At 44.1% G+C, this 15,140-nt stretch overlaps 1 protein-coding gene across 4 annotated transcripts in view; it reads right to left on the bottom strand.

Annotated features, from left to right (window-relative positions):
- The window catches only part of Tmed8 (transmembrane p24 trafficking protein family member 8), a 31,289-nt gene extending 16,291 nt beyond the window's left edge, over positions 1-14,998 (bottom strand). For 2 of the 4 annotated variants that reach the window (XM_075948788.1, XM_075948790.1), the window contains exon 1: positions 14,838-14,998. In XM_075948788.1, coding sequence (XP_075804903.1) covers positions 14,838-14,955 — 118 coding nt within the window. In that variant the 5' untranslated portion in view covers positions 14,956-14,998. The remainder of the gene's footprint in view (positions 1-14,837) is intronic. The other 2 variants (XM_075948791.1, XM_075948792.1) reach the window with 1 other exon arrangement.
- Between the last annotated feature and the right edge of the window lie 142 nt (positions 14,999-15,140).

Below are 15,140 nucleotides of genomic sequence, written 5' to 3'. Positions count from 1 at the left end.
AAAGCTTTGTTCGCTATAAAGTATTTAATCTCAGGCTGAGGAAGGCTGAATGTTTGCTTAGTGTGAATGAGGCCCTAGACTCAATCCCTAGCATTGGGGGGAGGGGTGCGAGGATACAACTCAACGGTAGAGTCCTTGCCTCATAAGCCTGAACTAGATTAAATGTGAACGTTGACAAAAATAAGAGTATAAATTATCCAGTCTAGTTACAGCAGCACAAAATGGATTAAGATAAAATGAAGCTGCTTACAAGAGCTGCCCCTCAGATGTACAGACTGCATAGGCTGAAGGTAAAAGGGTGAGACCTGGTAATCGAGAGAACACAGACGGCTACACTTGTATCAGAGAAAACGGATTCAAACTGGACACAGAGGTGCATCCCTGTAATTCCAACCTTTGGGAGGCTGAGAACTGCTGTAAATTCAACACCAGCCTGGGTCACAACAATAAGACCTTGTCTCAAAAAAAACCACAAGACCCTATAAGACTAAAAGTCAATCAAACACACACATGCACATACATATCAAGCCAAAAGATGTCACAAGAGACAGCCAAAGCTATTATTTAATGACAAAGGGGTCAACCGTTCATAAGAACATACTAACTCAGAAGGCTGAGGCAGGAGAATCAGGAGTTTGAGACTAGTTTAAGCTTCATAGGGTGACCCTGTCTCAAAAAGCCACAAAAAACAAAACAAATAACAGTAGTTCAAGAGCCTAATATTATTTCATGTGTTTTAAAATAAAATAGCTGATTATGGGCATGCACACCATGCTCTCATCCCTAATGATGGGAATCAGTGTTATTTCCAGTTTTTACTCCATTAAAATATTACAAAGTGTGCTATAACGCCTTATGTGCATTTCACATTTTTTGCCAGGCTGTCATCTTTGGCAGAGGCTGCCTATGATTCTGCTTTCAGAACAGCAATAAGTGAATGCCTGTTTTCCCACAATTCAACATCAGAGTGAAATACGTAAGCCATTGATGAAATTGACAAAATTCAACTTGTGACAAATGTTGCCTTATTTTTCTTTCTCTGAAACAGGGTCTCACTATGTTGCCCAGGTTTGAGCTTCTGGACTCAAGTATTCATTTGACCCTGGCTTCCTGAATTGCTGGGACTACACCTGTTTACCACCACGCCCAACTTGGTATCCATGAGAGTTAATGCCTATTGTCAACTTGGTAAGTTGATACATTTGTATCAGATAAAAGCAAGCTAGAAGCACTCCAGAGACAAACCTCTGTACATGCCAATGAGGAATTACCTAGGTCAGGTTGGTCTCTGGGTTTGCCTGGGAAGAACCATCTTGACTGGAGTGAGAAGACCCACTCTAAAAATAGGCAGCACCATCCCCTGGGCTTGAGTCACAGACTGCATAAAAAGGAGGGAGCCAGCTGAGCACCCCATCCTACTTCCTACCTGAATGCAACTGGACCACATGACTGGCACCTCAAGCTCCAGCCACCAGGGTGGTTTGAATGAGAATGGCCCATGGAGCCGGGTGCTTGAATGTTTGGTCCCTAGCTGGTAGAACTGTTTGGGAAAGGTTAGGAGGTGTGGCCTTGTTGGAGGGAGGTGTGCCACTGGGGGTGGGCTTTTATGTTTCAAAAAATACATGTCATTTCCAGTTATCTACACATACCCCTCTCTATCTCTGTGTCTGGCTTATGGGTCAGATGTAAACTCTCAGCTAATGTGGGATACCCCTCTGTATGCTGTGATTATGTTTTATTACCATTGGATAATAAAGAAGCTGCTATGGCCTATGGCAGGGCAGAATCCAAGCAGAGAGACAGGGAGAAAGGCGGCAGAGTCGAAGAGACACCAGCAGCCACCAGGGGAGTAAGATGCCATAGCATTACCAGTAATTACACAGGGCACATGAAGATAAATAGATTATAAGAAATGGGCTAATTTATATGTAGAGCTAGTCAGGAAGAAGCCTGAGCCATCCACCAAACTTATAATTAACACTAAGCGGCTGCGGGAACCAGCAGGTGGCAGAGAGACCATCCAGTGGACCAGACAGGACAGAGAAAAGAATTCCCGCTACACTCAGCCACTACTCCAGGGTCATGCCTGCTGCCACACCTGCAGCATGACAGTCATGGACTCACCCTTAGAAACTGTATGTAAGCCCCCGACTAAATGTTTCCTTTATAAGTTGCCTTGATCATGATGTCTCTTCACAGCAATAGAAAAATAACTAAGAAACTCCCCATGATGGAGCATATCCTTGAACTGTGAGCAAAACTAAATCCTTTCTCTAAGTTGCTTTTGTCAGGGTCAGGATATTTTATCATAGCATCAAGACAAGTAGCTAAAATAATACATTACTTTTAATTTTTGTTTATTCTGATTAAGTTAGAACATACATATATATGCATATCTATATATCTTTGATTTTGCTTCCTTATAAGAAACCCCCAGAAATGAAATTCCTTATTACAGGGTCTGCTGTCAAGACTGTCATACCCACTACCCAATTTCTCTCCAAGTTTCACTTCTGCTAGCATTACATAAATGTGACCATTTTCCATATCACAATGTGCACACAATCTTTACCAATCTGTTAGGCAGAGCATGACAACACACTATCGTTTTTACTTAAATTTTTTTAATAATTTATGTCATCAAAACAGACCCTTAACTGGATGGCGGTGGCGCATGCCTTTACATCCAGCACTCAGGAGGCAAAAGCAGCCAGATTGGTCCACAGAGTGAGTTCCAGGACAGCCAGGGCTACACAGAAAAACAAAAAAAAAAATGTGGTAGTTTAAATGTGACTGGCCCCCATAACCTCACAGGGAGTGGCACTATTAGGAGGTGTGGCCTGGTTGGAGGAAGTGTGTCATTATGAGAGGGCTGTGAGCTACACCTAGTTCAGTTCACTTCCTACTGACTGCAGATCAAGATGGAGGACTCTCAGTCCTTCTCCAGAACCATGTCTGCCTGCACGCCTCCATGTCCCGCCATGGTGACAATGAACTAACCTCTGAAAATGGAAGCCACCCAATTAAATGTTTTCCTTTTTAAGAATTTCTGTGGTTATGGTGTCTCTTCACAGCAACAGAAACTCTAACTAAGACAAAAACCTTAATGCATATAAAATAATTTCCCTTTTTTCTTTAAAAAAAAACAGGCTCATACCAAGTACACCATTAGATTTTTCGCTCAGTATTAACCTTTTGTGTATATGTGCATCATGTGTGCAGGTGTTGACATGTGTGCAGGGACATGTGTATGTGTGGGTGGAGGACAGAAGTCAACCTTAAATTTCTTCCCCAATCACTCCACCTTTTTATTTGATTTGATTTGAGATAGGGTCTCAGGAAGCATCACTGGCTGTCCTGGAGCTTGCTATGTAAACCAAGCTGACCTTGAATTCACAGAGGTCTGCCTGCCTCTGCCTCCACAGAGAGCTGGAACTAAAGCTGTCCACCCCCACACTCAGCCCTCTATCCATATACGTAGTTTTTAATTTATGTGTGCGTGTCTGTGTAGACATCTGTGAGTACACAACGTGGAGTTCGGAGGAAATCCGTCGGAAGTCAGTCCTTGCCCTCACCTTGTTCTGAGGTAGGTTCTCTCTTGCTGCTGTACTGCGCCTTCTCCCATCTCTGCCACCAGAGAAGCGTTGGGATATCAGAAGTGTGGCCATGTGCAGCTCTTCACGTGAGTTCTGGGGATTCAGTCATCAGCTTATGGGGCGAGTGATTTACCCCTGAGCCGACTCTCTGGCTCCTACCTTACCTTCCGAGATAGGCTCTTACTGGAGTTCACCAACCGGCTCAACTGGCTGGGAGGCAAACCCCGGGGATCCTCCTGCCTCTGTTTCCTCAGCACTAGGATTACAGTTGCATTCCCGGCTTTTTACATGGTATTCGAGACCTGAACTCAGCAAGGACTTTCCCAAGTGATCTCCCTAGACCTGAGCTTTCACCCACTTAAAACAGAGCATGGAGGCTGTCCTTCAGTTATCAAGCTGCCAGTCGGTTTGTGTAATACCCAGGAGTCACATCAAAAAATTTAAAAAAGCTCTGAGTTAATGACAGACCCTTGCATGCTACATGCCAGGTACTGTGTTTAGATGCTGTGAACACAGAGGTAAATGTGTACCTTCAAAGACTCGGTCTACAGGAGAAAGTAAACTGGAAAGCAGGTCATTGTAAATACGAGATACTGTTAGAATTATTAACTGAACTACCACAGAAATGCTTAACAAGTGGACAGGCTTCCTGAAAGAGAGGATAATTCCACTGTCTTAATGAGTAAGTAGGACCCAGCCCAGTCAGATGGAAAGGATGCTGCAGGCAAAGGAAACTAAGAGAGACAAAGCATTGCAAGCGCGTGCGCGCTCTCTCTCTCTCTCTCTCTCTCTCTCGCTCGCTCGCTCGCTCTCGCTCTCTCTCCCCCCCCTCTCAGCGGCAGAGCATTTGGCTGGCATATACCAGGCCCCAGATTCAACCCCCACCCACCTATCCCTCAAAAACCCTTGAGAAAACAGATTTCATTAATTTAGAGCAATTCTCCCTGAATTCCTAAGAAGTGGTCAACTTTGTATGTTTGTGTACAGCCATCTGATCAGAGAGAAAACTTCAGAAATAGTCCACAGAGGACAAAGGATCCAATGAGTAAGAGAAGCTGAGACAGACTAGAGAGGACACAATTGTGCAATAACTAGGTAGCCAAATTTTGATGCACTGATGCTGGCTTCTAACACCTTTTATTTTCTTTCCTAGGGGCTAAGAAACTACCTGAGACATATCCTAGAGCCTTGGGAATTTAGATCTAGTTTAACAGCATAGATCTGAAGTTCACCGTCTTCTCTTGTAGAATAGCTCGTAGGCATGTCTACTTCTGACCCTTAGCGACCCTCAGTGGTGACATGAGCTGTATCTGCAGCTCCCTCAGGATGGCAGGTGCAGCCGTCATTTGCCAACCTTTTGGCTTCTAAACACCCAGCCATCTCCCTGTTGTTTCATCCTCAGTGAAGAACCAAATGAAAGACCTTCAATTCCCAGCCCCAGAAAGTCAGGGGACAGGCACATAACCTAATGTCCCTGCCTGGGACCCGAAACAGGACTGGCATATGAGCCGAGTTCTCGCAGGGCTAGAGCACGCACACTGTTCCTGTGTGATGTCTGGAGTCTCACTCTCGCCTTACAGTGGTTTGGTGAGTCCTCCTTACCCCTCTAATAAATCTTCTTGCTGCTTAAGGCAATTAGAATTAACCTCTGTTGCTTGCAGCAAGAAACCTAACAAAAGCCCCTACATACAAAACTGCATTCGGAATTTAAACTTAAAGACATCCAGTGCATCTTGTCCTCATCTGATTATCTTTATTGTTCTTGAAAAGATTGATAATTGTTGTTTTCTCAGCCACTTGCAGGTATCAACCACTCCTGGGTTTATTTATGACCTCTATTTATAAGGCTGCCAAATTACATGAGAGCCATTTGTGGTGCCCCCAAAACAAGTTCCGTATTAACATCAAGACCACTGAACACAGATCACCACTAATATACATAACAATGAATGCTTGAAATATTGTGAGAATTACCAGAATAGAACCACAATAATAAGTAAGAACATGCTAGTAGAAAAACATACTTGCTGAACATATCTGGGCAGTACAGGATGGTCAAGATTTCAATTTGTAAAAGATGCCGCTATCTGTGAAGTATAATAAAGTGGAGCGCGATAAAACAAGGGAAGCTTTCTAATACTGCTTAGGACCCAGCCGTTCTGCGAAGCAAGCCTTCCTATGCTTGACGTATTTTAGAGCCTTTTCAGCCTGTCATTTGTATATACACTCTAGAACCCCTCCAAAGAGAAAACGCCAAAACTCCTCTGGGTTTACTCCTGACACTGCATTTTATACGGAGTCAGCCTGGGAACAAACTTTATCTCTATAATCTTACTACAGACACAAAGCGTGTTTCCACTCACTCATGTATGAGCGAGCAGGAGAGACTAACTCAACCACCCAGGCTGGCCTCAGACTCACTAGACAGCTAAGCCTTTTAGGTATTTAGATACCCTTTATTTTCTCTAATAACACATATGATCTACAGAAGGTTTTTTTGTTTGTTTGGGTTTTTTTTTTTTTTGATTTTTCAAGACAGGGTTTCTCCATAGCTTTTGGTTCCTGTCCTGGAATACAGAAGGTTTTGTATAGATGACTGAGCTAGTCACTCTATGGTAACTGCTATGGTTTGAATATGGTTTATGTCTATGTAAAGGTTCAAGCATAAGGAACTTATGCCCCAGGGTGAAGACACTGAAAAATGAGTGGACTCTGAAGAGGAGGCCTAGAGGGAGGGCTTTGATTTGGGGAGGTATGTGTTTTGGGTTTTGTTGTTTTCTTTTCTTTTCGAAACCTCATAGGGGCAACTCTAGTCCACAAAGAAAATAACAGGACCACTGAAAAGTGCAGAAAATCAGCAAAAATAAATAAAATTAGTAAGGTGCGCACAGCTCAGGTCTCACAACTAGAATTTGGGGGAAGGGAAGCAAACCTCATCCAAAAGATGAAGTCCTGGTGAAGGCAGGCACCTCACCCACAGAAGCAGCCTACAGTTCTCACAAGCCTCAAACCCAACTGCGGTTGGGACCCAGCGACTGCTCTGGTGAGATGGGTCACTAGGAGAAAGGACTTCCTCTTGTCACTTACTATGCCTCTGTGCGCTATTGCTGAGTCTGATCAGAGAGACTACCCTGGGGATACAGGGAACAATAACCAGTCAGAAAGACACAGCTCTAGACTAAGTGACTACTGAGGGAGGGGGTCCTGGAGAGCAGGAAGGAGGGCCAGATGCTCACAGGATGAAAAAGAACAAGCAGCAGGAGGCTCCAACCAACTACACAGTTAAGATTTGGGGGCGGAGGATGAAGGCAACGGCTACGGGCTAACCTCATCATCTGAAAATGATTTTGGAGTTGGATAACCTTCCGTCTGAATTTTGGGGTGGGGGTGTCAGACTCTGATGCCAAACATTTGCTATGAGCCCCAGATAAGAATTCTGGGGCTCCAGTGGACTGTGAGAAACTGACAACCACATCTCTCCAGCATGGTATCAAAGCTTAGTGGGTCTGAAATGTAGGGAGACCAGTCCTCTTACAAAGATCTCCATACTGTGTGTGCTTCTGCAGGAGGAAGTCCCGCCTGAAACATGAGTCACCCCAGGGGACATCAAGTGGGGATTCTTGGGAGGGTGACAGAACCCAACTGTTTCACCAGCTGAAGTAACCAGCAGAGGCCCCCATGCCACAGGGAAGTGCAGTTCAAGTGAAGTGAGCTATCACAGACAGCAGGCACTACACCACAAACACGGCAGGAAAGACCAAAGTCTACAAATGCAACTGACAGGCGACAGCCCAGCAATGCACCTGGCAGGCTTGGGCTGTTTTGTATGTGCACGGTGTTCACATGTGCATGGGTATACAAATACACATGACATGAAAGAGGAACTATGTGGGAAGAGGAAGGAGTCTACGGAAGGGGGAGGGTAAAGAGAGTAGTGAGGGGTAAGAAAGGCAAAATGTCACACTTTCTCTCATCTATGGCCTCTGTGTCTGTACACACACACACACACACTCCCATAGGTGCCTGTGAACAGAATGGAGAGGGAGCAGCAAGAGAGGGAGAAGAGCAATGAGGAAGAGTGCAGAGCAAATATGAGTAAAACATCCTAGAATTAATAAAAATCGTTAGTAAAAGCACATGGAGCTGGAGAGGTGGCTCGGCAGCTGGGAGCACGTGCTGCAATTCCTAGGACCCACACAGTGGCTCACAACCATCTGACTCCAGTTCCGGGGGCTGTGGGTACACACGTGGTACACAGACACGCCTGCAGGCATTCACATGACACATTTAAAAACAATAATAAATAAATAAAAATTATGAAAAAGGAGCTAGAGAGAGGAGTTCAGCAGTTAAGAGAGCAGATTGCTCTTACAGAAGGTCTGGGTTCCCAGGTTGGAGTAAGGGGCTCGAAACTGCCTGTAACTCCAGCTCCAGGGCATCCCACACACATAATTAAAAACAAAAATAAGTCAGGCAGTGGTGGTGCACACCTTTAATCCCAGCACTTGGGAGACAGAGGCAAGCAGATCTCAGTGAATCTGAGGCCTGTCCAGAACAGCCAAAACTACAGAGTGAGATTATCTCAAAATAAAATAAAATAAAATTAATGAAATAATTAGGTGTACTACCAAAATAATTACTAATGAGATGATTTTGTTGGCAATGGTACATTATGAAAGTAGATAGCTGGTCTTTTTATTTTTAAAAGAAATCCTAGCTGGGAATGGTGGTGCATGCCTTTAATCCCAGCAATCAGGAGGCAGAAGCAGGTGGCGCTCCAGTCCAGCCTGGTCTACATAATGAGTTCTAGGGCAGTCAGAGCTACGTAGCAAGATCCTATCTTGAAAAAACAAACAAACAAAAAAAACCTAATATATTTTTAAATTAACAATGAATTGGTTTAAAACAATAAAATGTAAACTATAACAAAGTTAATACATAAAGATATTGATAACCTCTACTTCATAAAAAAATGACTTTTAAAAAAATATCTGTCCCTGATATGCAGAAAGACTCCCAATTTTAGGGCCAGGTGGTGATGGTACATGCCTATAATCCCAGCACTGGGAGGCAGAGGCAGGCAGATCTCTGTGAGTTCAAAGCCAGCCTGGTCTACAAGAACAAGTTCCAGGACAGGCTCCAAAGCTACAGAAAAACCCTGTCTTGAAAAACCTAAAAGCACTTGGTTTGCCAGGTGGGGGTGGCGCATGCCTTTAATCCCAGCACCTAAGAGGCAGGTGGATCTCTGTGAGTTTGAGGACAGTCTGGACTACAAGAGCTAGTTCCAGCACAGGCTCAAAAGCTACAGAAAAACCCTGTCTCAAGGGGGAAAAAAAAAGACTCAAAAAGACTCCAATTTTAGAAAAGAAACACAGTGAAGAATCGTCTAACATGTTTGTAGAAGCTGGAGAGATGGCTCAGCGGTTAAGAGCACTGCGTGCTCTTCCAAAGGACCTGAGTTCGATTCCCAGCAACCACATGGTGGCTCACAACCATCTGTAATGAGGTCTGGTGTCCTCTTCTAGCAGGCATATATGCAAACAAAATTTTGTATCCATAACAAATAAATATTTAAAAAACATGTTTGTATATGATTTTTTTCTGAAAAGGTGATATATTGTTGTTATTCAAAATCCAAAAGTGGTAAAAGTATACCATGAAAGCTTCCTTCTATGTTAGCCCCCATCTCCAGAGGGACTTGATGCTACTGGGTTTTCAGTAGTCTTCCAGAGAGGTTTTGTGCATGTAAAGGTTATGTGTATGTTTGTGTGAGTACTGTGAAGGATACAGCATACATACGCACATGAATCTCACATTTCCTACACACACCAGGACATCAGACACACTATTCTGCATATCTTATTCTTTCCAGATACATCTCAGATACTTTCCCCAGCTGTACACAAACATCTTTCTCATTCTTCTCTATAGCAAATATTCCATTTGATAAAAAACAAGTCATTGATTTACGAGTTCTCTATGGATAAACAACTTTTTTCCAAGTCTTTTATCACTCCAAAAATGCTGTAATAACCTTGTGTCCACATTCTTAAACAGGAATAAACGTGTAGAATAGTCTGCGCAAAGAAATGGGTCAATGGAAAATACGTTCCAATTCTGTTGGACCTTAGTGGAGTAGTGCTTCTCAACCTGCGGGTCGCGACCCCTTTGGGGGTTGAATGATCCTTTCACAAGGATTGCATATCAGATATTTATATTATTATATATTATATAATCGTATATCATATTATCTTATATTATTATTTTATGTAATATGATATAATAATATGTGATGTAATATGTTATATTATATCACATTACATTATATACTATATAGAAATATAATATAATTAATAAATTATATATTTACATTCTATGCATATTGGATATTTACATTATGATTCACAGTAGTAGCAAAATCATAATTACGAAGTAGCAACAAATAATTTATGGCTGGGGGCCCCCACAACATGAGGAACTATATTAACGGGTTGCGGCATTAGGAAGGCTGAGCACCACTCCTGCAGAGGAAGCATCAGTGTGTTTCTGTGCACCTGCACCAACGCAGTGAGTCATTTCCATTTCTCTTGATCAGTCAGCCTGTGCACGGTTCAGATATTAAGAATCACTTCTCATGGCATCTTTTTTCAAGCAGCTTGATGAATGGCAGGAAAAGAAAATGAAAAGGTATTTTTTAAGTTTAAAGGAATGCCCTAGCCGGGCGGTGGTGGCGCACACCTTTAATCCCAGCACTCGGGAGGCAGAGGCAGGCGGATCTCTGTGAGTTCGAGGCCAGCCTGGTCTACAAGAGCTAGTTCCAGGACAAGCTCCAAAACTACAAAACTACAGAGAAACCCTGTCTCAAAAAAAAAAAAAGGAATGTTTACTCCGCCTACCTAATTTTATGTCTTATTACAGAACAGAATGCTGGGAGAAAGAAGCTGAGTCAGGGAGTCGCCATGGTTCTCCCACTCCAGACAGATGCAGGTTAAGATCTTTCCTGGTAAACGCACCTCATGGTGCTACATAGATTATTAAAAATGGGTTAAGAGGCTAAAACTAATGGGCCAGGCAATGTTTAAAAGAAAAAAAAAAGGAATGCCCTAAATTATGCAAGAACTTCTGGTAAAACAGCTTCCAACTGGATTCAGATGAGCAGGAAATAAAAAGAGGAAAGAAAAACATAAGTTTATTTCCAGAAGAATAGAGTGTGGGAAGATGGAATGTTGCTTGAGAGAGACAGGAAAACTCAAGTCTAAACATATCCTTTTAGGTTTCTGAAATCTAGACGATGAAAAAGGAAAAGCCAATTTCCCAGCAGTTCAGACTTTAATTGGCCAGTCAAATATAGGCTAATTCTCCATGCATTTCTAAAGAAAACAGGACAGGTTTTAAAATTAGATGACAGCAGGGAAAGGAGTTTTTTCTTTTAATGAATATATATTTGTTTATCTTAGTATGATCATAAAAGTTTACCCTATCAAGCTAGTAAAATCATGTATAACATTAAGACTGAAATAAAAATTTTAAATAGCAACCTAGTAATAGTGAAATATGGTATTCTCCAATGTGACAAGGTTATTGTCACGGTTCCTAACTGGCCAAAATCTTGGAGACAATGTGTGGAGGAGAACTGGAAGATGCAGAGTAACAACTCATAACTGATGGTCTCGACTGCAAAGTAAAGCACAAAACAGAAGCCTTCTTCAAATAATTTAACCACTCTTTCTTTTTCTTTCTTCCTTTCCTCTCCTTTTCCTTTTTCTTTTTCCCTCCCTTTTCCCTCCCCTCCCCTCCCCCTTCCCCTTCCTTTCCTTTCCTTCTCTTTCTTGGTTTGGTTTGGTTTTTGGTTTTTTTGAGCCCTGGCTGTCCTGGAACTCACTTTCTAGGTCAGGCTGGCCTCGAACTCAGAGGTCCACCTGCCGCCTCTGCCTCCTAAGCATTTAGGATTAAAGGTGTGCGCCACCACATATGGCTCCTGACCACTTTCAAAATACGATTTTCTTTTCAGGTTACTGAGCGTGGCTCAGGCGTTCTGATCAAGCTGTAGATTTGAGCTTACTGTGCATTTTGGTGTTTTCTTTACAAGTAAGCCAAAAAAGCAGGTTTTCCCCAAAGCAGGTGAATAATAAGTCTAGGTTTCTTTAGAACTCATAAGACGTCCCCTTCACTACACAGCTGCAGAAATAATTATCTCGGCTTTTTTTTTCCCCCAGAGCAGAAGACCCAAAAGCAGGTGATGCGGTTAGATTGACAGGCTTAAAGAAAAGCACGTTAACTCAGTTTCAGTCAGTTCCAGTGACCAGACAGCCCAATTTCTCTTCGGCACTGAAGCGATCCTTCATATAACACACATGTATTATACTGCATAAACTAAAGCATGATATGATAACCAACTATCAACATTGTAAAAACACAAGTGTTCTTTTAAAAGCCACAGGTAAGCAAAATATTAGCCTGCTAATATAAAAACTGGAATAGGAAATTAAAAAATAAAGACAAAAAGGTCTTTTGAGCATAAACTTCCACCACTCTGAACCATCCCGCAGGGAGTTACCGAATCTCAGATCCTCATGAACTTAACCGAAAACAAGGCAGCAAAACAGAGGGGCGACATACCCAGTGCCGCTCTTCATCCTACATTAGAACCAGAGCAAGCTCACCTGACCACGTCCAGTGCTCAACAACAAACGCTTGGTCATCTACATCAAACAGAGTTCCTGGTGAGACTATAATAAACACTGCCCTTGATTTTCCCCAGTGCTCTGCAGACTTAAAAAATGGCCTGCCTTTAAGTGATGTAATACGTATTCCTCGGAGGGTTTCAAGACACAAGGAATGATTTCTCTCTCCTCTGGGGAACTGAAGAGCTCAGGTGCCCCCCCGAATTAAAAAAAAAAGTATTAAAAACAACCACAGTCCCTAAGACACTAAGAACATCACAACCACCAGAGACTTTTACTTATACAAACCCTTCTTTTTACCAAAATCTCAACAACTAGTACAAACACTACATGGAAAAAAAAGAAAGAAAGAAAGAAAGAAAGAAAGAAAGAAAGAAAGAAGGAAGGAAGGAAGGAAGGAAGGAAGGAAGGAAGGAAGGAAGGAAGGAAGGAAGGAAGGAAAGAAGGAGAAAAAGAAAAGGGGAAAAAACAAACCAAGTACTTGTTATTCTGGATACTGACGAACTCCTGAAGGAATAAGGTACATTGAAATACTCAAATGAGTAGCTGTTCATTTTCCCTGCTGTTTTCTAAGAGCAGGTGACAAAAGCAGCTACCCCCTGATTCTTATGATCTCTACTAACTCGGCTCATTTTCTACTGGAATGTGGGAGCAAACTCCCAGTTTTGAGCAGTTTTAAGGTTTTTACTCCCAAGCCTAAAAAACTCTGGTTCAAACCGCACCCCCACTGAGCTCTGGAGACACAGCTGAAGTCCAGGCCTGAGTTTCTCTCAAAAGCAGCGTTTCTGACACCTTAAGCAGACCTTCACAGACATTTTAGCAGCACGAAAGGCTTGTTGTAATTGTCAGTGATCACTGCCTACCGCTCCAACAACCAAAATCGTTCCCAGATATTGCCGAATGTCTCCCGCGGTATCAGAGCTTCACCACTAAGCCAGGGGCAGCCTTGGCTAGCCTAGGTCCTATTGGTTGTTCAGTCAAACCCTTACAATCAGACCTTCACCTACAGATTCAGCCAGTAGTTGCCGAACTCCCAGCCCAACAAACATTTTAAATACCACGTGTTAAGAGTACTCCAGGAATATGTTAGAAAACAGGTCTGATTTTAAAAAAAAAGACACTTGAGTATGTTCACGACAAACTCATGAGGAAATAAAAGTTAAAGTATATGTAATTTATGAATACTGGCATATATGGGGGACAGGGGTTTATGAGACATATACCTCATAATTCTATATAAGGGCTTATTTGTGTAGCCTTTATCATCTTTCAGAAAGTATGCTTAGAATTTTTTTTCTTTTTCTTTTTGTGGTGCTAGGTCCTAACCCAGGACCTCACATACGAACTCTATCACTGAGCTACAGTCCACCCTGATTAGAATTTTTTATTACCAAAATATCAAATATAGCACAATATCAAAAAAAAACCCAATGTATGTGTGTAGCAACACCATGGCATAGGTGATTTTAGAAAAGCATGAAGGACACATGTTGAAAAGGACATTCAGGAATACCTCTGCGGCAGCTCTGAAATTCGGCCGAGCAAAAACAGACTTTATCCTCATTCCAGACAACGGCCTTATACAGCGGGCATCTTGGGTTTCAGATCAAGTACTTCAGTCACAGGGGCTCATACAACCCTCCCACCAATGCTGTGAGACACGGGTACTTTTAGTACCCACATCTTACTAAAGAGGAAACTCAGACGCGTTTAGAAGTTAAGCCACTTGTCCAAGGTCATTAAAACAGAGATACCACACTCCAGCCAAGCACCCAGGATCCACGGTGGTGCCTCAGTCACTTTCAGAGCTCAAAAACCAGTTACTTGCTACTTAAAGGGACCAGATCGCTCCCCCTCTAGAGTATCCTTTTAGTGGCACGCCCCTGTGATGATCACAAGGCTGAAAGGTGACAGCGTGGTATGCTGTCCCTTTAGTCTTTAGACACTTAAGTAAATTCACACGAAGGAACTTGTGTGGCCCGAAATGGACACACTGGCACAACAGGAGGGTGAGTCTCGGAAAATGAGATCTCCAAAATTTCTACTGCAGCCTCTAGTTCCTGCCTTTGCTCCGACTACGATGCTCCTTCAAAACCTCCCAATTCTGGCTGTACTCCATCTCTCCTAGTCTGAAGGATGCAGGGGACCGCGGCTGGGCGCGGGGGGCCTAGGCGCAGCAAAGTGGGGCTCCGACAGAGGAAGGCGGGCGACCAGGAAGACGCCGGCAGGAGCCGGCGGAGAGGCTAGCCTGGGGGGGGGGGGGACAGAGGTGGGGTCGCGCGCGGAGCCAAAGGCAGGAGCGGGAGGTGAGCGCGGTGCGGACCGAGGTGGACACAGACGCAGACGGACGCCAAGGAGGTGCGGCGGAAGGAGCCGGACTGCCAACCCGGCTGGACTACGAAAGGAAGCAAGACAGGAACTAAGACGTTTCGAAAAGGAGTACAAATGACCTGGAGCGCAGCCGTGGTCCCCAGGGCGGTAGGGATACGGGTCGCCCGACGTGCGCGGCCCCGAGCTCAGCGGTACCCACCCTTCCAGAGCCCAGGCCTTTGCGTACCTGAAGCGGCCGCCTGGCTCCCCTCCACTCCCTGTCGGTCCCCGACGCCTCCAGCCGACCCTCGACGAGCAGCGGGGCTCCAGAAGGCCGGCCCCTCAGCCGCCTGCCGGTCCGACATCTGCAGCCCGCGCGGGGAGCGTCACCGCAGCTAGGCGCTTGCGGCTCCGGAAACAGCCGAAGGCAAAGCGAGCGCGGCAGCCAAGAGCCGAGCGGAGCCGAGCGGAGCCCGGGGCCGGAAGGAGCGGGCGAGGCGGCGTGGAGAGGGGGGGAGCTGCCGGAGCTCTGGCCAGTGGAAGCTGGCGA

This window comes from Microtus pennsylvanicus, chromosome 14 (genome assembly GCF_037038515.1).
Source record: "Microtus pennsylvanicus isolate mMicPen1 chromosome 14, mMicPen1.hap1, whole genome shotgun sequence".
In the NCBI taxonomy this organism is placed as follows: Eukaryota; Metazoa; Chordata; class Mammalia; order Rodentia; family Cricetidae; genus Microtus; species Microtus pennsylvanicus.
This window is presented reverse-complemented; position numbering and strand designations above follow the sequence as displayed.